General features: G+C 33.0%; 8 protein-coding genes across 8 annotated transcripts; 5 read left to right on the top strand and 3 right to left on the bottom strand.

Annotated features, from left to right (window-relative positions):
* Window positions 1-397: 397 nt before the first annotated feature.
* Window positions 398-2165, bottom strand: Tsp_01659 (hypothetical protein). Its single transcript, XM_003377387.1, is given in 6 exon segments — window positions 398-517; window positions 578-676; window positions 694-750; window positions 949-1067; window positions 1872-1935; window positions 2124-2165. 6 exon segments carry the CDS (start codon window positions 2163-2165, stop codon window positions 398-400), a joined length of 501 nt encoding a protein of 166 aa, XP_003377435.1.
* A 1361-nt stretch (window positions 2166-3526) lies between these two features.
* On the top strand, window positions 3527-4475 carry Tsp_01660 (ubiquitin thioesterase OTUB1). The gene is made up of 3 exons (XM_003377386.1): window positions 3527-3703; window positions 3893-4250; window positions 4291-4475. The coding sequence occupies exons 1-3, from the start codon at window positions 3527-3529 to the stop codon at window positions 4473-4475; spliced, it is 720 nt and encodes a 239-aa protein (XP_003377434.1).
* A 523-nt stretch (window positions 4476-4998) lies between these two features.
* On the bottom strand, window positions 4999-9877 carry Tsp_01661 (conserved hypothetical protein). The gene is made up of 15 exons (XM_003377385.1): window positions 9845-9877; window positions 9184-9328; window positions 9061-9130; window positions 8876-8992; window positions 8661-8794; window positions 8583-8630; window positions 8443-8533; window positions 7126-8343; window positions 6926-7037; window positions 6431-6502; window positions 5942-6219; window positions 5626-5877; window positions 5483-5548; window positions 5165-5411; window positions 4999-5067 (listed from the first exon to the last, which is right to left on the bottom strand). Exons 1-15 carry the CDS (start codon window positions 9875-9877, stop codon window positions 4999-5001), a joined length of 2952 nt encoding a protein of 983 aa, XP_003377433.1.
* A 522-nt stretch (window positions 9878-10399) lies between these two features.
* Window positions 10400-13144, bottom strand: Tsp_01662 (conserved hypothetical protein). Its single transcript, XM_003377384.1, has 8 exons — window positions 12995-13144; window positions 12639-12737; window positions 12492-12578; window positions 11855-11950; window positions 11046-11129; window positions 10671-10749; window positions 10488-10588; window positions 10400-10405 (listed from the first exon to the last, which is right to left on the bottom strand). The coding sequence occupies exons 1-8, from the start codon at window positions 13142-13144 to the stop codon at window positions 10400-10402; spliced, it is 702 nt and encodes a 233-aa protein (XP_003377432.1).
* A 2693-nt stretch (window positions 13145-15837) lies between these two features.
* On the top strand, window positions 15838-16284 carry Tsp_01663 (hypothetical protein). Its single transcript, XM_003377383.1, has 2 exons — window positions 15838-15875; window positions 16161-16284. Exons 1-2 carry the CDS (start codon window positions 15838-15840, stop codon window positions 16282-16284), a joined length of 162 nt encoding a protein of 53 aa, XP_003377431.1.
* Window positions 16285-16635: 351 nt separating this feature from the next.
* On the top strand, window positions 16636-23678 carry Tsp_01664 (putative kinesin motor domain protein). Its single transcript, XM_003377382.1, has 32 exons — window positions 16636-16775; window positions 17062-17074; window positions 17178-17209; window positions 17471-17549; window positions 17841-17932; window positions 18131-18341; window positions 18397-18473; window positions 18526-18563; window positions 18617-18714; window positions 18773-18799; window positions 19006-19185; window positions 19234-19335; window positions 19394-19501; window positions 19566-19691; window positions 19754-19812; window positions 19873-20051; window positions 20271-20398; window positions 20425-20547; window positions 20613-20811; window positions 20910-21010; window positions 21053-21220; window positions 21285-21452; window positions 21520-21712; window positions 21769-21908; window positions 21961-22038; window positions 22107-22223; window positions 22289-22507; window positions 22571-22777; window positions 22848-22985; window positions 23049-23264; window positions 23324-23433; window positions 23507-23678. Exons 1-32 carry the CDS (start codon window positions 16636-16638, stop codon window positions 23676-23678), a joined length of 4038 nt encoding a protein of 1345 aa, XP_003377430.1.
* Window positions 23679-23835: 157 nt separating this feature from the next.
* Window positions 23836-24300, top strand: Tsp_01665 (conserved hypothetical protein). The gene is made up of 4 exons (XM_003377381.1): window positions 23836-23843; window positions 23880-23973; window positions 24033-24200; window positions 24247-24300. The coding sequence occupies exons 1-4, from the start codon at window positions 23836-23838 to the stop codon at window positions 24298-24300; spliced, it is 324 nt and encodes a 107-aa protein (XP_003377429.1).
* Window positions 24301-26276: 1976 nt separating this feature from the next.
* Tsp_01666 (conserved hypothetical protein) lies at window positions 26277-27395 on the top strand. Its single transcript, XM_003377380.1, has 3 exons — window positions 26277-26447; window positions 26956-27030; window positions 27300-27395. Exons 1-3 carry the CDS (start codon window positions 26277-26279, stop codon window positions 27393-27395), a joined length of 342 nt encoding a protein of 113 aa, XP_003377428.1.
* Window positions 27396-27569: the final 174 nt, after the last annotated feature.

The following is a 27569-nucleotide window of genomic DNA, read 5'->3' as shown; positions in this document are numbered from 1 at the left end:
CAGGGGGCGGAACCCTGCTGATGCAGAGAAAGTCTTCCAGCCTCTCCAGCCACTCAACGGAGTCCATCTCCGGACGAAAAGCCGGGGGCGGGCAATAATAGGCACCTCGGTACACCGATGGCGTCAGTTCCCGGAGAGGCCCCCAATGTAACGAGTCGCTCCCTTGAACAAGCTCGTTAACTTCCTCCACCGTGTTATTGGCGTGTTCGTCGCTATTCGGCGACGGGCCAGTATTGACAGGTGGATTTCCCTTTCTTTCTGTTTCACGCTTTCCTGATGGCATTGTAGCAATAAAACAACAGGCAGTAAGTATATTTTTTATTGGCAATCGCGAGCAAGAATCGACAACGATATGATACCGCAGGCTTCTTCGACAGCACAACAACGACTCCTCACACTACGTCCCTACTACCGTACTCCACCTCCGATCTTCAAGTCCAATTCTTCTTACGGTAGCTTCACCTTTCTTCTGCTTCGTTGTCTGGAGAACTAGAGTTGTTAGCTCGGTCCGCGTCCGCTACATCATTTTGTATAGTTTATTCCTAACTGAATAAAACGTTGCTCTGTTAAATAAAACGACTGACTTTTTGATAAAAAGCTTAAACGTTACACGCAGGATAGTTCGCTCGGCCCACGTTGTCAGTTTGCCACAAAGAAAGGTAGTCTCGACGCCCTTCTTGAATTGACGCCTACGTTATTTTCTTCCTTTCGATCTTGATTTCCTTTTAATTGTAAACGCAACCGTACCCCCTACATTGTCAAAAACAAAGGTTGATTTAATCGAATGTAAAGATAAGGCTTTTAACTTATTTTGCATATTAAATTAAGAATTAAGAATAAAATCAAACTGTAAAATTAAGAAACATTTAATAAATTAATAAAGTTTGCGACAAAACCGTCTTCGACTACGAGCTAGTAGACTGTACTTTTCATCTGGCAGCACATAACCGCAATCTGACTCACGTTCGCTTCTGAACGTGACATAAAACGGGACAAACCGGTAACAACACACACTTTATTCAACGTAGGTGCAAGCTTAGAAACAAATGTAAAACGTGCAAGGATAACTCACAACACAATAAATGCACAAAAAAACAGAACTTTTCACGCTGGCACTACTCCTCAACTCACACACCCCCTTGCCAACTCAGCCACTTACTCGTCAACTACCATAAGCTACCGTACCCAAAAGTCAGGTATAGAGCCAGAAGGTTCGCTACCGAATAATTTCCAACAAATACATTTACCGTAATACTAATTATTTTTTAATCTCATCGTAAGTTACATTTGCAAACTCATTTTGTGACAACTAAAAATTTTAAGCATTGCTTATTTAAAGTATTGTAATTGAAATATTCTTTATTATTAAACAAGGTAAACGACATCATTACTTGCAGATGTTGTTCTGGTAGTTATTTATAGGAAGGATGGTTGTGTGTGAAGTTCACAATGTCTTCCCCAAAGAATCTTAGAGCAGTAGATGCTATCGCATAAATAAATATAAGATAAGTGCACAATTGCTTACCATTTTAAATGTACTTGTTTCGGTAAGCTACATGTCGATTATTTTTCTTTAATCATGAATACACTGTTGATTTATAAAAAGTATTCTTTACTGCCTCGGAATGTGGATTCTTCCGCACTTTATTTTTCACCGAACGTTGACAAATAAAAAATTTTGGGAAATCGACGTTTTTTTATGGTTTGAAAAAGTCTCTCTTTCAATATGCTTACAATTTGATTTTTTAAAAAAGTAAACGAAACTGAAAATTTATATTAAATAATAGTTTCAAAGTTTTTAAAATCATTTAACCAACACAGCAAAGCTTCTGCATGATCAATTTTAATTTGAAGTGTAGTTGTAAAATTACTTTCATTTCTTAAATTGTATGTGGCTATTTCGTACTCATATTTCATGTTATTGCCGACAGTATCCTAAAATAATACAAGAAAATAATAAAAATAAAATAATAATGATTAAAATAACAAAATTAAATAATGCAAACATCACGAGGACACTGCATTTTTGTTTTCTTACTTTGGTTCTACGTTGGACGGCAATCCATAACAAAATATTGAATATAATTTTAAATTTAGATTAAAATGTTTATAAAATCACACACTTCAAAACTCAGAAACTCTACTAATGGTCCATATTTACGCATAAAGTATTCTCTTTTTTCTGCATTCATGATTTAACCGGTGATTACGTGAAAAGTATGCTTGCTAGCGATCCTTATTAATGAAAATATGGATTACAGCAAATACATGTATTTTATTTGTGATTATAAATTTGTATATTATATTATACTGCAAATTTAAAGACGCGTCCGCCAACAGGCCTGCCTTTAATGCGAACGTTAGACAGCAGAACGATACAGTTATAGCAGCAGATTAATCAACACTAGCCCCTCCTCCCACTCCCCCTAAGCAGCAGAATAACAGAATTGCACTAGAGGGCACTCCAAACCAATCACAATTTACCAATCAAAACAACATGTACGCAGAAGCGGTAGGGTTTATTTATACAAAATTGCTAAAGTTTCTATGAATAAAAATTTATCAACTAAAAATATTAAAAATTTATTTAAAAAATCAAATAATTCTATTTTATTTTTATTTATATATTAATTTTACGAAAACTAATTTCAGTGTGGGACAACTTTGTCGCGAATATCTTTAAATACCTGAAAACACTAAATTTACAGTTTGATGATATAGCACAGTTGTGGTAATCTTCAAAGATTCGTTTTGGTAAGTAAGTTTTTCAAGTGTTAATGTTTGACAGTATATGAAAAATGTTTATTTTATCACTTTAAATGCAGTTAATATTAAAATATTGGTAGAATTATTTGACAGGCACATAAGTTGAAAGTTAAATTAAATTTCTGAGGGATAAATGAGACGAAACGTTTAAATAATTCAGAGGGCGATCGTAATGCTACATGCCAAACAATATTTATAGGCTAAATATATAATTTCTGATCTTTTACGAATGAAAGTAATTTCGTTATGAATGTTGATTGCTTCTTTCGCTGAGTATGCTTTCTTTTTTGAATCCACCAAAACATCCCCAAAGAGTAGCATTAAATTTTTAATGTAAAGTAAAATGAATTTTTTATTCTCATGTAAATTGATCCGGAAAATGATATAAAATAATTGAATAGTTGTTTTCTGACTTTTATAAATTTTGTTCGTCTTTTAGAAAGAGGACGTTAATTCTTTCCGCAGATCTTAAGAACAGTTAATTAATTTAAAGTTACTTTAATAATAATTTTCAATATTTGACGATTTGTTATTATTGTTCGCCTGTTGAGCAGCAGTAAGAATGGTTGGATAAAATGTAAATAATGCAAATGAATATATCGTGTATGTTTTTGGAAATTAGGTATTATTATTTAACTATATAATTAGTAATGCATATTTTTTAATCATTGCAAATTTGTTTATTGATGTTTATGTTATTTCAACGATGAATTTGATTTTATTATCTTTTCGCTTTGTCGAACATAGCAGTAGACAAAGAATGGTACCATCGGACGATATGGGCAGCGTAAGTTTGGATGATCAGATTCTTGCACAGCAGCGTGAAATTGAAAATGAAGTGGCCGCTTCACAGCCACTGATTGGCAACAAAGAATCTCTTGATCGCCTGGTCAAAGAATACAGTCAAGATACGGCTAGTCGATTTTATGAAAAGGCGGTACAACTGCAGAATAAGTATACATTTCTGCGTCGCGTTCGGGGCGATGGAAACTGCTTTTACAGGGCTGTGGCGTTCAGTTTATGCGAAAAGTTACTTCAAAATCGGGTGAAGCTTTTTTTTCCTTCAAGACATTTTATTGTCAGTCTCAGTTGACGAAATATGCAACAAATTTTTTTGTATTTTAAGGAAAATGTGGATTATTATCTAGCTTTGCTAGATGCTTGGCAAACTTGTATGGAGAAACTTGGTTATCAAAATTTGACGATTACTGAATTTTTTGAAACATTCGCTGATCTGTTGACTTGCATCAAAAACGGAATGACCGAAGAACAATTATTGGCGCGTTTCAACGATCAGTACATGTCTGATTATTCCGTGGTGTTTATGCGACTAATAACTGCCGGCTATATGCTTGAAAATGTGATTTTGTTCGAGGGGTTCATCGAAGGCGGCCGTACTGTACGCGAATTTTGCAGCAGTGAAGTGGAACCAATGGGACGAGAATGCGAACACGTTTCAATTATGGCATTAGTCAATGCTTTAGGTAATAAAGTGGCCTCTTTCAAATCTCATCACACTTTCAGTTTTTTTTCTGTTTATTATTTATTATTCTGTTGTTGCAGACATTTCATTGCGCATAGAGTATCTTGATCAAAGTCAGGCAATCGGCAACAATCAAATGCATCACAGCGTCAATGATAACAACAATGACAAGATGGAAATGTACTTTCTGTATCGCCCTGGCCACTATGACATCTTGTATTGCTAATTATTGAACTATTTTTTTTTCTTCACATGACGTCGTTCGGTGTTTCTGTCATCGTTGATTCAACTTACTACAAAAATAAATTCACTAACACGCATCAACTACTTTATTAATATTATTACACTATTATACTTTCCTTTTTTCCACAATAAAAATAATCAATACAGAATGAAGGTGTGTGTCCATTTTCTGTTGTCCATCGTCACATTCTTATGGAAAATTAACAATATATTTTCCATTTTCAACGAAAACTTTTTAAGAATAAAACGACGTCGTCACACAGAGAAAAACACACGAGCTGCTAGCTAGCTAGCTAATAATACGCTTTGGGTACAATAAATTTTGTCATCTCTAATGATGAAATAAAAAATTGCGAATGAATTGAACAAACACCAAAATGCCACAATTAAACCCGAAATCAGAAAAATTGAAATATAACCCAAAATAAACTTAAATTTAAATAAATTATGTATATATATTCTGAATAGATATAAGCAAAACTGCTTTTCTCAGTGATGTTTTTCGTTCACTTGTGAATGATAATATTCCCCTCATCGTCGTGCTTTTTCTCGTTCAACCGTACACTGCTTTTGGCCTGAAATTGGAAAAAAAATTCCCTCTTAGTTTACATTGAATATACACTGTACAAAAATAAATAAATAAATAATCATGGCACGCGGTCCTGTAGTGACCACCTGCTGGCCGTTGTTCGGCACCTGAACGGTAACGGTGTTGGTACAACGCACTCGAGTGGGATGCACAGCCACGTAATCCACCGAGACAAAACTTCCCGTGCCTGGTGATTCATCCTTGTCACTTGGTGCTGCTCGCTTCTGGATGTTCAATTCATAAAGTAACTCGTCCGGCGAATCGGAAAACATCGAAACACCACCCTCGTTGGTGACGACGTTCTCAGCTTCGGCTAATTGCCAATCGCCTCTGAAAACAAACAAACAACCACTGAATAAATCAAAAACCAAATGCGAATATTGTAAATAAAAGCTGCATACAAGACATCTTCCAAAATTGAAGACGGTCCAGCAACTTCCGCATCTTCATCCTGCGATGGCTTGTCACTAAATGAGCATAGCAAATATAATAATAATAATAATAATATACATGACAATGTTGAGATAATTTTAATAATTTCTACTGTGGTTGTTCATTGGTTTTTCTCTCAAAGAAAACTGCGCCCGCTTCGGCATAATCGTCAACAAGCAGCTTATTTTCACAGCCGCAACTCATCGACAACGGTTGAAAAGAAGCCGTGGTCATTTGCATAACAACATCGGGTGAATGTTGTTCCTTTGGTTCCAGCTTGTCCAATTCGAGCTTTCGTCTTTTCAACCAAAGAACGACAATCGTTTGCACAATGAATCTCAACTCTTTCCGACAAGAAGAAATGCTGCAGTAAAGAAGGGAAAAAATTTACTTTTCTTTTGCTGCATTTAAATAAATGAAAAACTCACGTTTTCCCATAAAGTTTCGGCAGCTGAAGTTCGAGATGTTCAATCACACCATTGTCCACCAAATTTGGTTCGCATTCATTTTCCAATTTTTGCTTAATTCGTGCCAACAATATTTCCACGTGCGGCTTTTCAAAAATTACACCACCATTCTCGTTTCCAAACAGTTCAACCGCTTCGTCGAACATTTCCTCGACCACATCACGTCCAAATTTGAAAATTTCATCCAAGTCATATTTTTTCTCACGCCCCACCCCTTCTTCGACATTACTGCTCGATTTCTAAAAAAAAGAAAAGCATAAACACTCATTCTATTGATGCTGCACCTGCTTGATGCATTGATGATTCTATGACCGCTGCTTGGATCAATCCATCAATGATATTAATACAATAATTAACAAACAACAATTCTTGTTGTTACATCTGTGTCCTTTGACAAAATTTTTTAACTTTATTGTATTGAACAAAAAAATTCAAATGATAATATCCAACCTTAGTCTCCTCCAAAGAAGCGTCGCTGCGGTACAAAAGAGAGAGCAGTCTCGAAAATAAACGCTGGTTATGCTATAAAAAAAACAAAAGCACAATAACTTCTCAAGGGGAAAAATCGTAATTTAAATTTGTATTTTGAGATTTTTGAAATTGAAAAATTAAACGAAGGAAAGAAAATCTGGCCAAGTGACGACGATGCATTGGACAACTCGCGAGTTAAGTAAAGGCTCGCCCAGCTATTCGTAGCATAGTCTGTGGCAAAGCATTCACTTAACCCGAAAGTTGTACGTCATGGGAATTTTTACTTTTTTTTTCAAATTTCTTCTTCCCTTTCGTTTTATCAATTATTTGAATTTGAAAAAAAACAAAGAAATCATTCTTCTGCTCACCAACATTATTTCCACCATATCGTTGAAGAATTCCTAGATAATTTTGAAAACAAAATAAACAGATCATTATAAATGGAAAAGTTTTCACAGGAAAAAAGCTTCCCACCTTCGTAAATGGCATCACGTTGTGCACAGCGTCAGAAATGACAGCGTTAATTAAATCCGGGATACATTTTTTCAACGGAGTCTTCGTTTCCTTTTCGCTGGCTATTCTGCTTCTATTATGTTTGAAATTATTATTAATTGTCGCATTAAATTGTATTGTAATGCTTCTTTCAAAGAAGCAACTGATTTTTTCTTTCCTACTTGTTTTCGTCCATTTTCTCCTCCTTGGCGTTGGTGTTACTGTTGTTGTTGTTCTGGTGCAAATATTCACCATATGGAATCAACTCTTCTTCTTCACTTAAGTAGCGCTGACCGTTGTTAAATAAGAATTCCGAAAATGTCATCGGTTGACCAATAGCACCAGCAGCAGCACCATCACCACCAGCACCACTGGCACAACAACCCAAATTAGCATAAGAAACATCACTGGCGCCTCGATCGTGAACAACCACATCACGACGGGTCTGGCCCCGGCTCTGCAACCGTCCCGACGCAGTCACCGACAAACCCGACGATTCGAGATCGTCCGGACTTTGCCGCAGAGAACACGGAATTCGACGACGCAGACGACTCGGCACACGCCTGCCGTGCTTATTGGTGCTTTCGGCAGCGGCGCCCTTGCCGGACATACGCCTGGATCGTTGTGGATGATTTTTTCTCGTGAAACAGCGACGACGTTCGTCCGACAACTGGTGCTGCTCATTTGCATGGAAACGCTGCCTCGTCGCTGTCGCTTCACTGGACGAACGACGCCCATGGCACTCTTCCACATTCCGCCCGAAACTGTTGCTATTTTCGAACCACTTGCGCAGCATGGTGAATTCCATCTGCTGTTGTATTTGAATCTGCTGTTGGCAGTTCAACACGGCCAACAACAACGACTGGTGTTGTTGTTGTTGCTGCGCGCATCCCATGCACAGATTTTTACTGATCAATTCCGCCCCCGTCGCTTCCGAACGACCGGCTCGACCGCTGGTCAACGGTACGTGCGAACAACCGTCGCCCGCATCTTCGAGCATGCCGTCGCATATTTTCTTGATCATATCAATGTAATGTTTCAACTTTTCAAGCTTTTCCTCTCTAACAGTGGCCACACCGCCGCTGTCGTTAGTCGTCGGAATCTCGTACCTCAACTGTTTACTGTTGTTGTTGTTGTTGGTGCCGCCACCGCCGCCGTTGATGAGCATATTGCTGCTACTGCTACTGCTGTTACAGTGCTGTATACGACCCTTGTGCCTTTGGGAACTTTGTTTGAAGCCGGACAACGGCAGCTTTTCGACAATTCGTCTGCGAATCGTCTTCGCCAAATTGTCGGTGGTGGATTTTTCGGACAATCCACTACCGCCAATAGTTGCCGTCACAACTGACGCGCCGGCTCCTCCTCCAACTCCTGCTGCTCCATCTGCTGCTCTGCATTCGCTGAAAAAAAAATCACCAACGAACAAATTTGAAAAGCAACGTTTCAAAACCCCTTCCCAACAAACACAGCATCTCTCTCTCTCTTTCTCTCTTTCATACCTTGATCGACAGTTGTTGCTGCTGTTCGCTATCTGTTCACCACCGCCTGCGTCCGACGAACAAATTCCTGCTGAATTTTCGCCTTCGTTCACTGAAAGTTGGAAAAAAAAGACAGCGAACTTATTCAAAATTAATTATACCATCGACAACAATAACCGCAAAATTATTAAATTCTATTTCACTTTGCACTGAATTGAAAAATTTTGATTATTATATACCGTGCAATTTCAATGCCGTCGCATCCGTTTCGTCGTCGTTCAACAAGTACTTTCGTTCAAAGTCGCGGAATGCCTTCGTATAACTGTCCATTCGACTCGAATCACCTTCCAGTCCACCATCTTTCTGAGAATATCTGAACAACAGTAGCGACAAGTTGAAATTTTCCATTTAAATCTGAATAATTTATAAAAAGAAAAATCTTTCTCTTTTTTACTTCATTTTCGAATCATAATTCCTCAGCCAAGAATCTGGAAATGTCAACGACAGCTCTTTATCCTTGAATCCTCCTCCTCCTCCTCTTGTGTCGTTCGAAACGGCTTTCTCCATCGCACTACAATTGCAACCATGCATATACAAAATGAATTAACAAGCATCAACACCATTCATTTATATGTATACTTGTTGTCGTTGTTCGACGGCGGTCGAGTCCACGTTGATGATGATGATCGTTCAGATCCATTGCTTTTAACTAGAGAAATCAAATTGAAATAATAATTCTCTTTTTAATAAAATTATTCCAACTTCTAATTTCACCATTGTCAGTGAATTGTTCCAATTCCGCAAACCGCAACGACAAATCATCAAAGTGTTGTTTACGAATTCGCAGTTTGTGTGCATAATCTGCCAATTCAGTATCGATATCGTTGCCAGAGTCGTTCTGCTTTAACTAAAAAAAATGGGATAATTCTGTATAAAAACTATTCATAATAAAGAAGCAAAATAAAATATCTCTTCATTAACATATAAAAATTGAAGAGAACAAAAAAGCAGAGGTGAAAATGAAACTACTCTGCAAGCAAACAACAGCAAAGCAGAAGAGAAAAAGCCGACTGCCAGCTACTACTGCTACGGCTGCAAAACAAAAGTAAAACTGAATAGAGAGAGAGCAAGAGCGAGAAAGATGAATAAATAGCGTTGCAACAATGAAGAAGAAGAAGCATAAACTGATAAATACTAGAACAGAAGGTCTAAATGTTAATGATAATGAAAAGGGTCAAATGGCTCGATGTGACAAGCAATATAGCAACAGACTATGAGAAGAAGACAAACGACGCCAACTGACCATCAAGTGAATATGCGTCGGTCATGAGAATATTCATTCAAAGCAAAGAAATTGAATCAATTATTGATTGGAGCCAACAGGCAACCGGAAACAAGCTAAAAGCAAAGCAACAGAACACACGTGAAGCAGCCGCTTCCGCGCAACAGACGCCATTTTATCACTGTCCAAAAAGAGACCTTGGAAAAATATGATTTGCACAGCCCAACCGTCGATATGATATTAGCAAAGCATCATTTTCAAAAATTAACGAACAAAACAGCTAATGCAGTAATTATTCTTATAAAAAATTAAGTTGACATTAAAGCTGAAAGAACAGAAATAGAACAGATATTCCAAAAAACTGTGAAACTGCTGTAAATGCAAAAATGATGTGCAACGGCACTTTTGCTAAGCACAACACGAAGAGAAACGTTTCAACATTCAGCGTATTCATTTCAAAAATGCAACGATCAAATCAAATAGCAACAATGTGTTTCAACAACGTTGCAAATAAATTCAATTAAAACCGCTAAGCGTTTGCACTTTTCAGTGTTCGAAAAACTTGCTCATTAGAATATTTTCTCAAAATTTGCAAAATGTTGCTTGCATATTTAGCATTACAATGAAACAATACCAATCAATCGCTGTTATAAATGACGCGAACAAAAAATGCAAAATATATTCATCAAAATATTGTTAACACTTTAAAACAAATAAAATATTATAATAATAATAAACAACTGAAACACATATTCATTTTGTATAATAAATTATAAATACATACTGCTTCTACAGTTTGCGCGCACAGTAATTTTGCCATCTTTAGTTTCTCTTCCAGTTGTTTCAATGCTTGTACATGAGATACCAAGCTTTCATTACTCACAACTAAAAATAAATCAACAATAAATAACAGCCTACCAGAAAATCGCCAAATTAGCCACAGCATCGTCACCAAAACATTACATACCATTCGGCTGTTCAAATTCTTTCAATTCCATTTGCAATTGCTCCATGCGAGACATTATGCTATTGCAGAATCCCTGGAACTGTACAACAACAACAAATATTACTTTTTAAGAAATACTGACATATTATATATAATATTAATGATGAAAGAAAAATAGCAATAAAAACAGTTCTAATTAAATAAGATAGAAAATAATTTTCCACCAAAACAATGAATGCATGAACAACGATCATTACACTCAACGCCTAATTATGTGCTTAATAAAAACTGAACAGTCAATGCAAGTTCTAGAACAATCGTGAAGTATTTCATTCTGTGAAAAAATGAAGGCAAATTTCAAATAAATCAAGAAGGCTATATATTTTGTTCACTCACGAGTCTCTGTTCTTCCATTAAATTCTGCATTTTACTGCGGGCTTCCAAAATATTACATTGTTTCGGATCTTGAACCTCTGCGTGCTAAAAAAGAATGCTACTACTGTAGTTTACAGGCATGTACTTCACAACTAAACAAAAAATAAATAAAATGCACTGTTCAAATTATAATATATTTAAAAGGTTGAAATATTTAAAATTATTATAATTAATAATTTATAATAATTGAAAATATTTAAAAGGTCTTCATGATTTAAACCGGTCAACATCCTAAAAGTTAAAATTACTCTCCCATTTCACTTTGCATATGCAATGTTAAGCACATAAAAAAACATACTTAACTAGTCATAAACTACCAGTATAACAAACGTTGCAAATCATTGTCTATTAATGTTATCAAATAGCTGTTTATCTAATTCAAAATTTGAATAAAACGTGACAAAGCACCGCATCTTAAAATATCCACAAATTATGTTGGCAATACTGAATAGCTAAAAAAAGCTTATATCGGAATTCATTTCTTAAAAATATATTAATTATTACATGCCACAATAGCAAAAAGTTCTATAAACTGCATACTGAACAAATTAAAACTAAAGATGACCTGACGAAAAAAATTCACATAATCATGCATGAACAAAAGCAAAACATTTGTCGAATGATCATTTATAGAATAATTACTTTCTACTTTCTACAACACAGATTATAAAATATAATTTGCATCAAGCTAAATAATTTAAATGTATGTGAAGATAATAAACGTAAAAGATTAAAATGTACAGTAGCCTGAAAAAAGCAAGTTTAAATACCTTTTGTTGGCCGGGAGAAAGGCTTGCCGGCGACTGACTAGCATTGCTACTCGCCACTGCCCCAGGCAAACTGTCACTGCTGCCAATTTTTCTCGGCTATAAAAGAGACAAAACCGATCAGCACATTTCATTCTTAAATGGCATCGTTTCGTGTACTTTTCGATGTTCAACAATTAAAAATAATTTTCTCCTTTTCTACTTAAGTTTTTGAACAAAAACTGATTTCAATTCAATGTGATTACTTGAAATTTCAAAAGCAATATTAGGCTAAGCAATTTTGCATGAAATATTTTAAATAAAATTTAAGAACTTTCACTACCGTAAATCAGCTTCAATTCAACTGTATTATACACCATTACACCCCACCTATGTACGATAAAAGAGGAACCTCTAATTTCCAAACAATTTTAATCTAAATATTTTTTTATCAAGTTCGTTCTTTTCCTTCTAGTATTCTGCTTTTAATTTTATAATAGATAACAATGTGCACCATCTTCTCATATTTTCCATCATTCCCTGAAACGGTATCCAAAATATGAGTACTTGCATTTTCCATTAAAAATAACAGAAAATACAACTGGAACCCATATGCCATTTTTTCTAAAAATAATTTCGCAGTCTTTTAACTTACAAAAACTTGTCGGAATATACAAAGATATTCTTCTTCTTGTTTCGCCAAATCATCATACAGGTTGATTAACTTCTGCAACTTGTCTTTATCAATCTGAAATTCAGTCACACGTAAAGAAATGTCAGATTGAACGAACATCAATGAAATCCATACCATTCCAAGTTTCCCTTTTAACTTTTCTATGGCATTCAAAACGTCCCTTTTATTGTCTCTAATTTTTGTCAGACGTTCTACAAATTTTTTTGGATTCATCTAAAACAAATTAATTAATTAATTCACCAATAAACGAAAGGTCCAATTAAGAGTTAGATCAAACTCTCAGTATTCAATAAAAAAAACAATAAATTGCTTTAAAACTCCAATTCCATAACAAAAAATGCTTAAAAAAACAATGCCCGTATGAGCAACCGCCATGCCAACCGATCGAAACACATCAAAGCCGAAACTACGCAAGTTAGTCTAACACTGTTAGGCGAACCGGCAAGCAGTCGTATATTTGTGTTTTTTACCTCGATTACATTACCGATGTCAAAGGAATCCCGATCGACCAACATATTGTTATCATATCTCACCAGAAAATTTTCGGCTGCAGGAAATGTCTCCAAAAAATAATCGCTGTGTCGACCTCGTGGTGGATCTGACGACGATTGTTCGCTCATTTTTTATTTTCACGTTGAAATCACACGGCTAGTTCTAAAAACAATAATTAAAAGGAGTTAAACAAGCTGCTGCAATTTGAAATTTGTAATTCACAAGCAATACAAGGTATTGATAAATTTGAATTTATTTCTTCAAGTTACACATAACACAACTGCACCAACTTACTGATTCAAAAAAACAAAAAATGACAACCTACGATAAAAAACATGGAAAATATTCTCATTTACAGTACCCCCATTACAAATAAAAAACTTCAAGTAGTCGTCATACTGTGATCATAAAGTCCAACATAAGAATTAAAAAATAAATTCTGATTTTAAAAAATCGCAATTGCATTTTCCCAACTAAACCGCCTTATTTTATTAAATAAAATACTGATTTCTTATTAAAATCTTTCAAACTTTATTTTTCATTTCCATACTAAAAAGTATAGTCGAGAATTAAAACAGACTGTTGTTAATTTGGACAATGCGAAATAAGATGTGCAAAAGTAGCATCGCAGAAAAATCTGAAGATATTCGTGTTGTGAGAGTTGAAAATTTATGCAAAATGCATTATTTGGTTATAAAATAACGTAAAACATGACGATCAGTTTCATAAAACTGATGCCGATTCATTACTACCTAATACAACCGTAAATAATCATCAAAACTACTCTTCTGTTGATCTAATGCATTTAAAAAAAAACTTTAATGTTTAACATTACTAGCGAAAGAAAAGTATTAAACTGAAAAACTCTACCATAAACTTTTCATGAAAAAGCCAGAAGATTCCACAACTTACTTAACCGATGGAAAGAAAAACAAAATAAGAGTAGTTGAGCGTCAGCATCACGAGTAACTGCAACGCGTCAGCTGCTCACGAACTTAATAACTGAAGAAGCCACGAAAGCTGAGTAGTGTGCACAACGACAAACGCAACAATGACGGTGAGTGATTCATTTTTAAAAACATTTTAAAACTTATACATATATACTTTTCATTTATTAATACATGCACACTTCTAGCTAAATTCATTTTCAGTTTTGAATAGAAAAGCTTCAACTACCACTGCAAATACTTAATGTCAGAAGAACAATTTTTGCAGTTCACATTAGACTTGCTAAATTTTCAACAAGTCACTATTCATTTAGCTAATTATGAACATTAAATGCAAATAATGAAAATAGATACAATGAAACATATGTAGTAGTAATATGCCGGCCAAAGAAATAATTTAATTACAATAATAACAAATTACAAACAAAACGTTAACGTAGTAAAAACTGGATGCTGCCATTTAAGGCTGTATATATATGTGTGTGTATCACAAAAAGTTTAAAATTGTAATTCAAAAAATTGTCTGACTCTTATTTGAAACTTACATAATCTTACTTGAAATATGATAACTATGGTAACATTTACAAGCACGCAAAATTTGATAATGATAAATGTAAATAAATATAGATAAATTATTTATGAATACGAATATGTTATCATAATCGGATAAAAGGAATATTTTCATTAATTGCATCCTCTTAGAAAAGTTTAAAAAATAATGAAAAAACATACAAGATGATTAACAAACGATGCAATGGTCGCAATAAACATTTTCTAAGAAAATGAGGTGTCACATCAATTACTGTAAACATTCAAGCTTTATTTTTTGTTATTGACAAATTACTTTTTAATATGAAAGTAGTAATCTGAATATTGAACTGAAATTGGAAACATTGTTTAATAAAAGTTATTTTTCAAATATTATTTTATCCCGTGCTTTATTGTGTTTGTGTGTAAAATTTCAGCATACTTGAATTTTTATTCAGCCAATTTAATAAATATGCGCAAATGAATAAGTTCTGTTGAAAAGTGTCATCCAAAAATGAAGTAATGCATGGAAAGTGTGTGATCTTTTATCCTCAGTAAATAAAAATGAAGATGAATCAATGTCTTCAATTTTTAATAGAAAACGAGCATTTATGTACTCGGTGGTATTGTATCATTTATATCTAAAACGAATTTATTATTACACTTGAGCAGTTGAAAAAATTGATATTGTTTTCTTATCATATGTCAGATTATTTTATGATTAATTTTGCTTAAAATAAGCGTGAGAGTTTTTTTTTGAAATTGAAGTTATTGCTGCACAATTAGAATATTTTTTAACAAAATGAAATTTGATTTCAAAGTGTTCAGATTTCAACATTAAAAAATGTTTTATTAGAAGTGTGCAATTGAAAAATGGAAGAGAAGCTAACTGATTTTTATTAAAATTAGTGCTGAATTATACGATTTTTTTAATTTATAAAATGAATCAAATATATGTATGTTTTCACTCACAAACTTTGAAGTTGAAATTAAAATGCAAAATGCATTTCATATTTAATTGATTAATTAAAATATAAAGACATTATTGAACACTGAACACTTCTTATTTTAGCAATGCTTGATAAAACTGATCAACAATGATCATTACTTTGTTTCTGTTTTTTCGAATTCCTGAAAGTATGATTCTGAGAAATTTATTATTATTCTTTTTTATTAATTAATATTCTTTACATTTTTATTCTTGAAATATGTGACCCATCATTTGAATTGCTTGCGGTTTTTTCACGCTGCGTAATCACGGAAGATGTAATGAAAAGACATGATGGTAGTTCTAATTCAGATATACAAAGCGAAATTTCTATGTCTTAAAATAATTTCAGAACTTAATGGTTTGTAATTTGAGAGTTGGGGCATTCACATTTAGGTAATATTAGCAAAAATAATAATAAAATAAAATTATACTGTTAAACACAGATGCAACAGAGGTGCATTACACAGAATACAGACACTGATAAGAACCACTTAAATATAAGTTGCGATTATTTTGGCTCATTCAAATTCTCAGATGAAATTAAAAGAATAAATGAGAATAATTTTAAAATTCAAAGAAGTACAATCCAGTTTTCTTACTTATTGTTTTGATAATATTATTCAAAATTATTCGAAAAGTAATTTAGCATTTTTATCTACTTAATAACCGAGTTTACAGATTGATCGAGAGGAGAAATCTAGCACGCTTAATTGTGTTTTGCAACCATCCGCATCTTGAATTCGTAATTGTAAAACAAATCCAGCAACATTCAAACCCAGTTAAACCTGATTTTCTTTATTAAAAATACTGTTATTTTTATGGGGTATCGTTATAGTAAAAGTTTAAATGTTGCGTGTAAAATCTGAAAGAATAATTTTGATAATGTTTTGTAACGCTGCAATAATTTTGAATAAAACTTGTCATTTGTTGGTAATAAATGGAAGGTTTTAAGTTTTAATTGTAATATGCACTGCTTGATAGAAAAGTTCAAAGTTTCCAACAAGTTGATTAAATGACATATAAAGATTTTCGAAGTTCAGTATAGTTTAATTTGTCACGTTGATGGTTGTAAGCAAAACTAGAGCAATGGGCAAGTTTCTTGTTGACCTATTTTGCAAACAGCAAGCAGTTTGCAGCAGGAAAAGTGACGAAAATGATCCAACTCGAGGAAGACGAAGAGCTTGAAAATTCTACTGTATATGCAATAAGCATTTTAATTGTAATTGCTGTTGTTTTCACGCACATTATTTTGCCAATTCTGATTCCTTATGCAGTGCTGAGAGTTTTGGAGAAGTTTAATATCATTTCGTTTGACACACGTAGCACTGCTTTTAATTCAGAAAACTTAGATTGGAAACTGTAAGCAATGTCTGTTTTAAAGCACTTTCATCTACTAAAAAAATACATTTTCTGTACTAATATGCATGGAAAAGTAAGCTTTAATTGTCTTATGTGAAAAATTCTGTTTTCAGGAATTGCAGTGTACGTAAAGAAAAAGTACAATGATTGATTGCATGTAAAATAGGAATAAAAATATCCGTTAAAGACAAGATTTGTTATTATTGTTTCCACTTTAAAGAACGGCAAGTTTAGTAAGTTAACATATATATATAATCAATGTTCACGCAAATATATGACTAATGTTTGTGTATCTTTAGGTATGCTTGAAATGATAGCCTGTATGTGTAAATATAGGAGGGCACGGAAACGCGACTAATTCAGTCAACGTAATTTATGAAGCAATACTTCAAAATTGATATGCATGTTAATTTGTGACGCAGCCATGTTAATTTCAACAAAGATTTTAAATGTATTGTTCTAAGTAATAATAAATATATACTTGCTAGTTTGTCCTGTTTTTTTCTGTTTTCGTGAATAGATCAACAGCGCCCAAATTTTGCCAGCGTTCTTTGGAGAAGGAATTTCGTTTATTCTTTTTTAGTTACAAATTGCAGTTAAAGCAATTTATTAAAATTAATTCATTTTAGTAGTCAAATATTTACATTTGACCATAAAAGGAAACTGTTATTTCATTTTAATAGTCTTCAAGAGAAACCTCTTTTTAAAGTAAAAATTATAGAAAAATATGTTGACATTGGATTCATGAAAGTTTGATTTATTTATGTAAATGAGAAGCACTTTTACATTATCTATTATAAAAACTAAAACTTTTTTATAATTGAAATTATTTTAAAAGATAATCATAATTAAATTTCGCAGCGAAATCAAGAAATATTAAACTTTTTACGGAAAATTTATAAAATTGGAGAAAAATTGTGTATTGAAGATTATGACTAATAAATATTTTCAAAAATTCTCCGAATTAACTGAAAATTTTTAAACATGCTAATTTTAAAGAAAAATGATCTTCTTATGTACATCAATGCAGCGACATCATACCTGCTTTTCTTTATTACCGTAATAAATGTAGGTAATATTCGTGAGGTGCCGTTATTTTTTTCTTTATTTTGTTTTAATTGAAATACAGGTAAATTACAATGATTTATTATTAAATATAATTATTTTCTATATTATGAATTTTATTTTTTTGTAAAATTTTTTAACAGTGTCATGTAAAGTATTTTGAAATGAATTACCTGCTCTTCTTTTACAGTATGTTTAAAGTTGACGAGTTGTTTTAATTTTAGGTCGTTTGTTTGTTGTGCGTTGTTTTCGGAGGAAATGTTGGAGAATTCGGCTGATTTTATCAAAGTTATCGTTCGTTTGAGACCACTTCCGAATTCAGGTATACCTAGTTTGGTATCATGCGCCGAAGTGAAAGATGATTGTCATATAAGTTTAAAAACGTATCCAAGAACGTTTACTTTTGATCGAATAGCAGATGAAAGCGCTACTCAGGTTTTTTGAATTTTATTAAATTTAATTTTATTAAATTTAATATTATTTTGTTTAGGAATCTATGTTTACTTGTGTCGGTAAGAGTATAATAGACGGATGTGTTGAAGGCTATAATGGAACTATATTTGCTTAGTATGTATTTTTATTTTTGTCATAAATGATATTTTCTAATGAATTATTTTAGCGGACAAACTGGTTCTGGAAAAACATACACTATGATTGGTAACTGGCAGTGAATTTCTAATTTCGGTGGTTTCAAAACAGCGTTATTTTAGGCCCGTGTGCTAACGAATCTTCTGTCGTTGATGACAAATTAAGAGGGATAATTCCGAGGTCACTGGAATATCTGTTTAGTCGTATTGAGGAGATAACGGTATTTATTTTTTGATTTACTTTCCATTTAATATTTTTCTGATATCAATTTTTTGAAGTTTACGCTAACGAATGTTAGATCACGTGTTTGAGTTGCTGTTAATTTGAATGTTCGGTTTGTTACTTAAATTAATTTATGTGATATTTCGTGAGGCTTGACGAATTTATATTTGTCAAGATTGAAACTTATGTATCAATTATTTTCTTCTTTATAATAATAATTATTTAGCAGAGCAGTAAATTTCATTGTATGTTGAAATTTTTTTGTAAACTATTTTAAATTGAAATTTAGCAAACCCAAAATGTGAATTTTTTGTGCAAGTGCAGTTTTGTGGAGATGTATAACGAGCAGTTGTATGATTTATTGGATGCCACTTCATCAAAATTGACTTTACGAGAGAGTGTGAAACTGGGTGTTTTTGTTGAGGGTCTTAGTGAAGTGACCGTTTGCTCTGCTGCTGATGCGTATAAGGTAAAATTAGCGTTTTTGAGGCATTTTAAACTTTTTATATTTCTACAGGTTCTCCGAAAGGGATGTTTCAATCGCAGAGTAGCATCTACATCGATGAATCGAGAGAGTTCTCGCAGTCATGCTGTTTTTACAATAATAATTGAATCACGAGTTGTTTAATTTGAAATATGGTTGTTCCTGTGATTTTTATGATGCATTTTTTATTTAGACAAGAAAGGGTTGTGTAGAAAATGTTCGAATTTCACATTTTAATTTAGTAGACCTTGCTGGTAGCGAGAGGCAAAAAACTGCGGAAACTGATGATGCCCGATTGAAAGTATCAAATAAATTATATATATATATCAAAGTATCTTTATAATTTTACTCTGCTTATTTTTTAGGAAGCTAGTTCAATAAATAAATCGTTGTCTGTTTTGGGCAAAGTTATTACAGCGTTGGTACAAATTTCTCAAGGAAAGCATTGTCACGTTCCTTATCGAGATTCGAAATTAACATTTTTACTGAGAGTATAATTCCACTATTGCAAGGTAGTGTGATTTTTGTGACAGTTGAAACTGATATTTTTCAGGACTCACTCGGTGGCAATGCGAAAACTTGCATCATTGCGAACATCTATCCTGTTTTAAAGTGAAATTGAATTAGTATTATTTATTGTAACGATTAGATATTTTTATTTTATAATTTAAGAAGCTTTGGAGACGTTCTTTCGACATTGCAATTTGCTCAGCGTGCAAAGCTTGTCCAAAACAGAGCTGTTATTAATGAAGACGTCTATAACGGTGGTCCACCTGAATTATTAGCTGAGATTCAACGATTGAAAGCAATTTTGCGCAATGCACAATTAGGAAGGCGGTGTACAATTGCAGGTGATTAAATTCAGTTTTGCATTTTGTTTCATGTCGAATGGGATTTTTTTGGTATATTTTTTTGAAATACAAGGAGATATAGTTAAGATTATTTTTTCTGCGTATATTTTTTACAAACAACTTGTTGCAATGAATGATATTTACTTGAATAATTTTCCTAGCACTGATAAGTGATATTGGTGAAATTATTTTTTTTCTAAAATATTTTTTCCAATTTAGAATTTGTCCCAATCGATTTGACAGCAGAAAATCCTCTCGGTGCGGAATTTTGCAGAGCCATGCGGTTGATTGGCAAGCTCGAAGCGGATAAAGCGGTACAGGGGATTGTGAATAATTGTTGGAGGATTGTAAAATTTGAATTTTTTGCTCTCAGAAATTGGCAATGACTTTACAAGCCTGGCGTGCGTTGTACGAAGAAAACGAGACCGCTGTGCAAAAGTTGTCGATTTTGCTGAAGTTGAAGAACGAAGAAACAACTGCAATTGGCGTCAAAAATGTTTCGCTTTTTTGTTAAATTCAAAATTCATTTGTAAAAATTTGATGTTCAATTAATTTTTTAAGGGTTGTGATGTTCAGATGAGAAATGAAAATTTGAAGAATTTGGAAAAGATCACTTTGTTGAATTGTGAATTGGAAGAAGTGAAAGCCGAATTGCGCAGCTTGAAAGCTTTCGGTAAAGTGGCGGATTGGTTGGCAAACGAAGACGAGGCGAAAACAAAATTGGAGGATCTGTACAAAAGGCTGCGTTTTATTTTCAAAGGTTTTTCTCATTTACATGATAATTAAAAAAATGCACTTCATATTTTAATTTTTACTGATGTATTCAAGATTATATATGGTGTAATTTTTCATTTTCAGATGAAACAGAAAAAGATAATGAACTTTTGGAAACAGTAATAGCGGATTCAACTGTCGACTCTGAAATGAAATACATTGAAGTTGGAGATGCTATTTGTAGCGTGATTTTCATATTTAATAAGTTTGTGCTTTGTTGTTTGCAGTTGATGAGGGAGAAAATTGATTTGGAAAAAGAATTTGAAAAATACAAATTAGCCAAAACGGCCGAACTGACCGCTGCGCAGAAGAAAATTGAAGAAGTGGAAAGTTCATTGCAGTTGAATCGTTTGCAGACGAATTTCTTGAACGATTTTCACGATGCAACAATGAAGGTGCTTTTTTCGACTAATGAACTTGAACGAAGATTATTTAATGTATTAAAATTTTCGGCTCCAGGTATTGACTCCGACTCGCATGAATGGAAGCCACGATTCACTGAATTGCAAGAGTCCTTCAGAAATTGGTAAAGTGACGCCAAAGCAGAATTTGCTTTCCAGCCCTCTCGACAATATTATCAATGGTGAAAATTTTGAAACGTGGTTCGAAGAACTGAAGAAACTTAAGGTTGTTATTATTATTATTAATTTATTTTTGATTTTTCTATCATCATAATTGTGTTGTTTATTACCAGGCGGATTACCAGGCGCGTGTGGATGAAATTGCTGATCTGCGGAAAGAGAATGAAGATTTGAAATTGAGTTCAAATTCGTTGAAAGATGAACACGTTTTGCATGTTGTGGAAAGTGGTCAAGAAATTGCCAAATTGCAAGAAAAGCTGGACAAAGTGACAGCTGAATTGAATATTAGCAAAGCAAAATTTCAAGGTAATTCATTAATTTTATTCGTTTATTTTTAATTTTAAACCTGTTAATAATTTCAGAATTGAGCAGTGCAAACGATGCGCTCAAAGAAGAGCTTGCAACTCGAAATGCAGATTATGAAAAATTGCAAATTTTGCACGTAGAACAAGAAAAGAAGCACGAACGTCTATTTGAACCTTTAAAAAATGAAGTCGGTTTAGTTTGAGTTGCCTTATTTTTTTTTAATTTTTATTATTTTTATCTATAATTAGAATACTGAACTTCGTGTTGCTTTGGATACTCTTAAGCTTGAAAATGAAGATCTCGCTTTGGAGAAAGAGAATTTAAAAGTATACCATTTATTAAACATATTCAAAGTTTGTATTGTTTCTGATAAACATTGCAATTCCAATAATAGATCAATTACGAAGAATTGGAAGCGAAAGCAAATTTTGATAGTTATCGTCTGGCTGATCTCGAGGAAAATGCTTCACGTGAAGCCGAGAGAAGAAAATGTCTGGAGAAAGATTTGTTGGTATGTGAATTTTTGTGCTGTTTTGTTTTGTGGATATTTTTGAATAATTTGATATTTTTTTGCAGCAAATGAAAGATATCGTCAATGAATTGAGCGGTGATCTTTCAGAAGCGAGTGGCAGCGGTTCACCTTCATCGACAAGCTGTCAGCAATTGATTAACAAGATGTTGGACTTTCAACGCCGAGTTGCCACGTTGGAAGCTAGTGAGAATCATTTGAAAACGGAAAATGAAAATTTGTTTGCAGAAATTGCACAGCAAGCGGTAAACGAGCGTTGTTTGTTTGTTTGTTTTTGAATTTGTATACTGTGTTTGTGATAATTTTGCTATTAATTTTTTGCTTCTAAGGAGGTGCTGAAGGAAAATATGGCTCAGCAAGCGCAACTTCGAACAGCATACGATCAGCTCAAATTTGAGTTGGAGGTTGTGGTCAGCGATCGTGACAGTGCTTTGGAAGAAAATCAACGGCTTTCGGGTGTTATTGATCAAATGATGCATCAGATTGATGAATACAAGAAAAATGCAGATGTTGAAACAAAAGCGCTGAAAGATATTGTAATTTGATTGGCTTAAATTAATATTTGCACCGTTCATCAATGGAAAACCATGTATATTTGTTACGTAGATTGAGAAGTTGGAATTTGAAAAGGCTGAAGAACAAACGCGAATGAAAGAGTTAGAAAATAAGTCGCGGGATAAAATTGACCAGCTGGAAGAAAATCTGAAAAATCAAATTGCTGAACATTGTTCACTAAAGAAGCTGGTAAATGCGTATTGATTAATTAATTTTTTTATTGGTTTAATTTCTTCTAATCATGCTCTTCAGTATGAAGAAAAAAGTGAGGAGGTGATGACATTGAAGCATATGTTGGAGGAGCGTGAAGCAGCTTCGAAATTAGATACTAAGGAATTTATGGATTTGTTGGCTGAAAAGGAAAAAGAATTGGAATCGGTAAAGAAGAAATTAACTGAAAGTTTGAATCTTCTGAACACTTTTGAAAATACATTGACTGAAAAAAATGCCGAAATGAAAATGTTGAAAGTAAGTGAAACATTGCTGAAATGGTTATTTCAAAAAAGTATATATGTATTTGTTTTGAGGAAAAAGAAGCCGATTCTGAGAAAAAACTTTCTCAAATGGGTCGTATTATTTCTTCTTGCGAGAAATTGAAGGAAGTGAACAGATTGTTGAAAGAACGAGCTGTGAATAAGTACTGAACTTTAATTTTCAGCATTCTTATTAGACCTTTTTAATGGAATTTCTTATTTTTTCTTATTATTAAGAATGACCATAGCAGTATCTAAGTTGAAAGCCAAAGACAATTTGATTGAAAATTTGCAAACCTTGAATAATCAGTTGAAAGAAGCTGTTGCAGAAAAAGACAATCTGATAGAAAACCTTCAACAAAAAGCTGCAACATTAGATGATGCGTTGAAGAAGTTGGTCTTTGATTAGGCTTTTGCAATACATATACATGTACATATATATGTATATATATATGTGTGTGTGTATGGGTGTATATATGTATATATGTGTGTATATATATGTAGCAAAAATATATATGTGTGTATATGTATATGTTTGTGTGTATATATAAGCAGTATATATATATATGTGTGTGTATGTATGACATGTTTTGTTTTGTTTTAAATTTAGGGCGAATGAATTTGAGTTGAAGTTTTCACAAGAGAAGCAAGTGCTTCAGTCTGATGTTGCCAATATTCAACAGGAGAAGTCTTTTTTCGAGGAGGTTTGTTATGTTGGTTTATTAAAATTTTTTATTTTGTTGAACATTAAATTTTATTTCAGAAATTTTTTAATTTGTTGGACAATTTAGAAAACTTAGACAAAGAATACGCAGTTCTTGTCGGTCACAAAAATCCGAAACAAAAAATTCATTATGTTCGATCATTACAACATATCAAGTACGAGCTGATGCGAGAAAATATATCATTAAAAGAAGTGAGCTATAAAGATGTATATATATATAATATTTTTTTAATTATGTTTCTTATTTATTTAGGAATTAGCCACATTGCAACGTGAAATCAGCAGATTGCAATTGTCAAACAGATAGATGATCGAACTTATTTGAATTTTTTAATTTATTGATCTTGTTTATTACTATCACATGATAAATATAATCGAAAATTTATTGTAAATAATTTGTTTTGGTTTGAAGTTAAAATAAAATTATAAAAAAATTAAATTGCTGTGTGTGCTGCTTTCTTTATCATATGATGCTGAAATTCACATGCGCTTTATGGAGGCAAATAGTCGTTTGCACCGTTAAAGAATCTTGATTGCCACCTGACTAATAAATAGGTTGAAGGAAAGTTGTTGCAGCTATTCAATCGATTTTCGAGTTGCTCTTTTCGTCACTTTGGCCTTTGCAAATATTTTCCATACTAAAACGGTCCAGTGCAAGCATAGACGGGGTAGAAGGTGGCTGTCATATTGTTATGCTATCTATGATTTGCACTTTTTCCATTGCTATCAAAGCTTCTTCATTCATTGATGCATTTTCCATTATTTTGACAACTTTAAATTTTATGTAAGTTTTATTGTTATTGCTATATTTTATTTTATGCATAAATTATTTCAACTTGTTGCAGCTGCATGTGTATGTGTGTGTAGGGGGGGGGGGAAGCGTGGATATACTTCTTTAACGAAACTTATGACATTTTGAATAATCAAAAATTGATTTCAATCTATTCGAAAAAGCGTTTTGTTTGAAAAGTTTATTTCACTTCAAAATAATCTGTAAACAAATGTACAATATATGCATATTTATTTATGATACTTGCTTCTGTTGCACATAAATAAATTGTGTTGAAGTAAATTTTTATACTTGATGCACCTTTTGTTTACTTTTATATAAATATTTATATTCTATTAGAAAAGAAAAGTAGATGTAAATTTAAGATGATATATACGGCCAGGTTTTCAAAGCAAAATAAATGCAGTGCATTTTTTATTGAAATTGCTTTCAGTATATTGAACACATAAATGGGAGCATTCATTTGATATCATATTTTTTAAAGTAAATCATAAAGAAATATTCTTTTTGAAAAAAAAAATTTTAATAGATACGTAGTAGAGTATAAAAGTAGTATAAAGGAGTAAACATTATTTTTGAACAATAATAATGATTTGGCTAAAGTGAATGCGGTACGCGTTGAACAATGGTCGCTGACCTTCATGGAACTATTTCGACTTCGTAAAGGGCAACAATGCTCTTTATTCATCAACTAGGTTGAGTCAGTTATTTGTAAAACTGTATAAAATTATCTAATATTGTAATTTTCTCAAAAATTCTCAATATCGCATAATTATCATTCTACAGAATGAACTTGCTTTTTCACCATTTACCTGCTTTTCATTTTTAACAGACAGCATAAAAATTTTGTCCCTTTTCTTGTGCAAACCGATTTCAAAACAACAAATGACTGAAATAATTGAAATTGCTTAAAATGCAAAGTTGTTTCAAATTGTCAAAGGCCATTTTTGACTCCAGAAACGGAAGCTGTGCTGAAAGCAATGGCATTGACGATTTCAAAGGAGTGCATTTTTTTCCATCGCTTTCCTGAACACTTTGTTCAATTGAAAATCAATAAATGCTCCAATAACCCAGTAATTTAAACTTGAAAATTTAATACAGTATTTTTAGCAAAGAAAAACAAATTCTTTACCTCCTGTTTGTGCAATGTAGTATCATGCAATTTAGATTGCCCTTTTGAAAATTGAATTGCTTAAACAGTTTCAAATAATATGTATATATTTTTTTTCATTCATATTTGCGCATCACTTTTGACACATTTCAAAGAAATATGCAAACTCTACATTGTTTACAGTACTGCTTTTTCTATGAACAATAGCTAAGCTAAGTGAGTCAGATTTGCGTGGGCGTGGAAAAAAGGTTGCGCGGTTGGTTGTTGTTGTAGCTGTTGTTGCTGCTATTGAAGGTTGTTTGCGATGCATTTGTACAAGTTGACGATATTTTCCAAGCAGAGGAAGCGATCAATCATATGCATGACAAGTACCAGTTTTGTAATGCTGGCCTCCACTGAGAACAACAGCAAGAGGGAGACAAGAAAGCAAAGAGCCAATATGCGGTTACTACAATCCACACGTGAAAACGTTGCCTCATTGAAAAGCTTATTTGTTGAATTTACTTCAACTGGCCAACCGCTTTTGGCTATTCAACAAAATTACTGTGTCCTGGTTTATTAATTTCACCCAATTAAATTCATGTTACATGTTTAAGCTTAGCCGATGACATTGGACGATGTCTCTGTTGCATTAATTGCGTTGAAAGAAGCTTTATTAAAATTAAACTGCTTTGTATTTCTTAAATTAAACACAAAAATGTTCAACTAAACTGATGAGATGAATTTTGAATTTTATCATCATCATCATCATCATCAATAGTTATGTGAAGTTGAACAAGTTATATTTTCTTTAACTATCACTGTAGTAATAAAATCAAACAAAATTACTGAATATGAAGTTAGATTAATTAATTTAGCACCACTGTCAACTGTATATAAAAATAATATTCATATCTCTGTTTAGGTAACAGATTCTCATAAACATTTGAAACGTTCATTGAATGAGATAAAATGTTGTTTTTAGATATTTTTTCAGTATTCATTTTTTAAAATTTATTATGCGAAATTTTTATGATTCCAAAATGTTTTCACCATAACATTGATAAATTTTTAATATTCAGTCATTTATCATCCATATGCATACAATTGACCGGTGTTGCATTTTAATGTTTAGAAAACTCATTTTGAAAAATCATGTTTGTTTAAATTCTTTAGAACAGTATATAAGCTTGCAGTGACGAATATAATTGAGTCACGCTTGAGCAATTCTTGTGGGAAAGTATACTTCACCAAGTGAACTGTAATGACAGTTTTCATAATTTTCTGCCTAAATGCTTGCTGAGCTACATTCAAAGTTTACCTTTATCAGAGAAAGATTTTTTATTCATAAATGCGAGAAAAAGCTTTACAAAGTATCTCAATGATAATTTGTTATGCAATAATAATTCTGCATCATCAATTGCAGTTGGCGCCACGTTTATTATTGGACAGCATTCAGACTAGCTTGAGCTCTATTCTGCAAGGACCAAAGACCGGATTGACCGAAAGGTCCCCGTTTTAAACGTGCTTTACCTCCAATACAGACAGTTCAGAGCAGCGGAAGCGGACCGGTTCGACGTCGACGGCCATGCAAGCTGCTTGCTAATTGTCGAATTTGACGGGAAAATTCAGGCCAGTCATTGTGATAAACGTTGGCTGCATATATTGTTGTTGGCTTCAGTGTGGAAACTGTGTT

The sequence above is a fragment of the Trichinella spiralis genome (genome assembly GCF_000181795.1).
Source record: "Trichinella spiralis strain ISS 195 chromosome Unknown Scfld4, whole genome shotgun sequence".
Classification (NCBI taxonomy): Eukaryota; Metazoa; Nematoda; class Enoplea; order Trichinellida; family Trichinellidae; genus Trichinella; species Trichinella spiralis.
This window is presented reverse-complemented; position numbering and strand designations above follow the sequence as displayed.

Bases quoted from the DNA above. Each gene is read 5' to 3' on its own strand.
- Tsp_01665 (XM_003377381.1), top strand. The intron at 23,974-24,032 runs GTTTGTTATGTT...ATTTTATTTCAG, and splicing joins AGAAGTCTTTTTTCGAGGAG to AAATTTTTTAATTTGTTGGA. The intron at 24,201-24,246 runs GTATATATATAT...TTATTTATTTAG, and splicing joins AAGAAGTGAGCTATAAAGAT to GAATTAGCCACATTGCAACG.
- Tsp_01661 (XM_003377385.1), bottom strand. From the start codon at position 9,877: ATGGCGTCTGTTGCGCGGAAGCGGCTGCTTCAC. The intron at 9,131-9,183 runs GTTGGAATAATT...TGATTTCTCTAG, and splicing joins TGACAATGGTGAAATTAGAA to TTAAAAGCAATGGATCTGAA. The intron at 8,795-8,875 runs GTAAAAAAGAGA...ACTGTTGTTCAG, and splicing joins AATTATGATTCGAAAATGAA to ATATTCTCAGAAAGATGGTG.
- Tsp_01664 (XM_003377382.1), top strand. From the start codon at position 16,636: ATGATCCAACTCGAGGAAGACGAAGAGCTTGAAAATTCTACTGTATAT. The intron at 18,474-18,525 runs GTATGTATTTTT...GAATTATTTTAG, and splicing joins AATGGAACTATATTTGCTTA to CGGACAAACTGGTTCTGGAA. The intron at 19,186-19,233 runs GTAAAATTAGCG...ATATTTCTACAG, and splicing joins CTGCTGCTGATGCGTATAAG to GTTCTCCGAAAGGGATGTTT.
- Tsp_01666 (XM_003377380.1), top strand. From the start codon at position 26,277: ATGCTGGCCTCCACTGAGAACAACAGCAAGAGGGAGACAAGAAAGCAA. The intron at 26,448-26,955 runs GTTTATTAATTT...TTTAATATTCAG, and splicing joins AACAAAATTACTGTGTCCTG to TCATTTATCATCCATATGCA. The intron at 27,031-27,299 runs GTTTGTTTAAAT...CATCAATTGCAG, and splicing joins AACTCATTTTGAAAAATCAT to TTGGCGCCACGTTTATTATT.
- Tsp_01663 (XM_003377383.1), top strand. From the start codon at position 15,838: ATGGTTTGTAATTTGAGAGTTGGGGCATTCACATTTAG. The intron at 15,876-16,160 runs GTAATATTAGCA...CCGAGTTTACAG, and splicing joins GTTGGGGCATTCACATTTAG to ATTGATCGAGAGGAGAAATC.
- Tsp_01662 (XM_003377384.1), bottom strand. From the start codon at position 13,144: ATGAGCGAACAATCGTCGTCAGATCCACCACGAGGTCGACACAGCGAT. The intron at 11,951-12,491 runs GTTTTTGTAAGT...TCTCTTTTATAG, and splicing joins ATCTTTGTATATTCCGACAA to CCGAGAAAAATTGGCAGCAG. The intron at 10,589-10,670 runs GTATGTAATGTT...ATTTATTTTTAG, and splicing joins AGAATTTGAACAGCCGAATG to TTGTGAGTAATGAAAGCTTG.
- Tsp_01659 (XM_003377387.1), bottom strand. From the start codon at position 2,165: ATGCGTAAATATGGACCATTAGTAGAGTTTCTGAGTTTTGAA. The intron at 751-948 runs GTTATGTGCTGC...TTGACAATGTAG, and splicing joins CGAACGTGAGTCAGATTGCG to GGGGTACGGTTGCGTTTACA. The intron at 518-577 runs GTTTTATTTAAC...AAAATGATGTAG, and splicing joins TTTTTATCAAAAAGTCAGTC to CGGACGCGGACCGAGCTAAC.
- Tsp_01660 (XM_003377386.1), top strand. From the start codon at position 3,527: ATGGTACCATCGGACGATATGGGCAGCGTAAGTTTGGATGATCAGATT. The intron at 3,704-3,892 runs GTACAACTGCAG...TTGTATTTTAAG, and splicing joins GTCGATTTTATGAAAAGGCG to GAAAATGTGGATTATTATCT. The intron at 4,251-4,290 runs GTAATAAAGTGG...TCACACTTTCAG, and splicing joins GGCATTAGTCAATGCTTTAG to TTTTTTTTCTGTTTATTATT.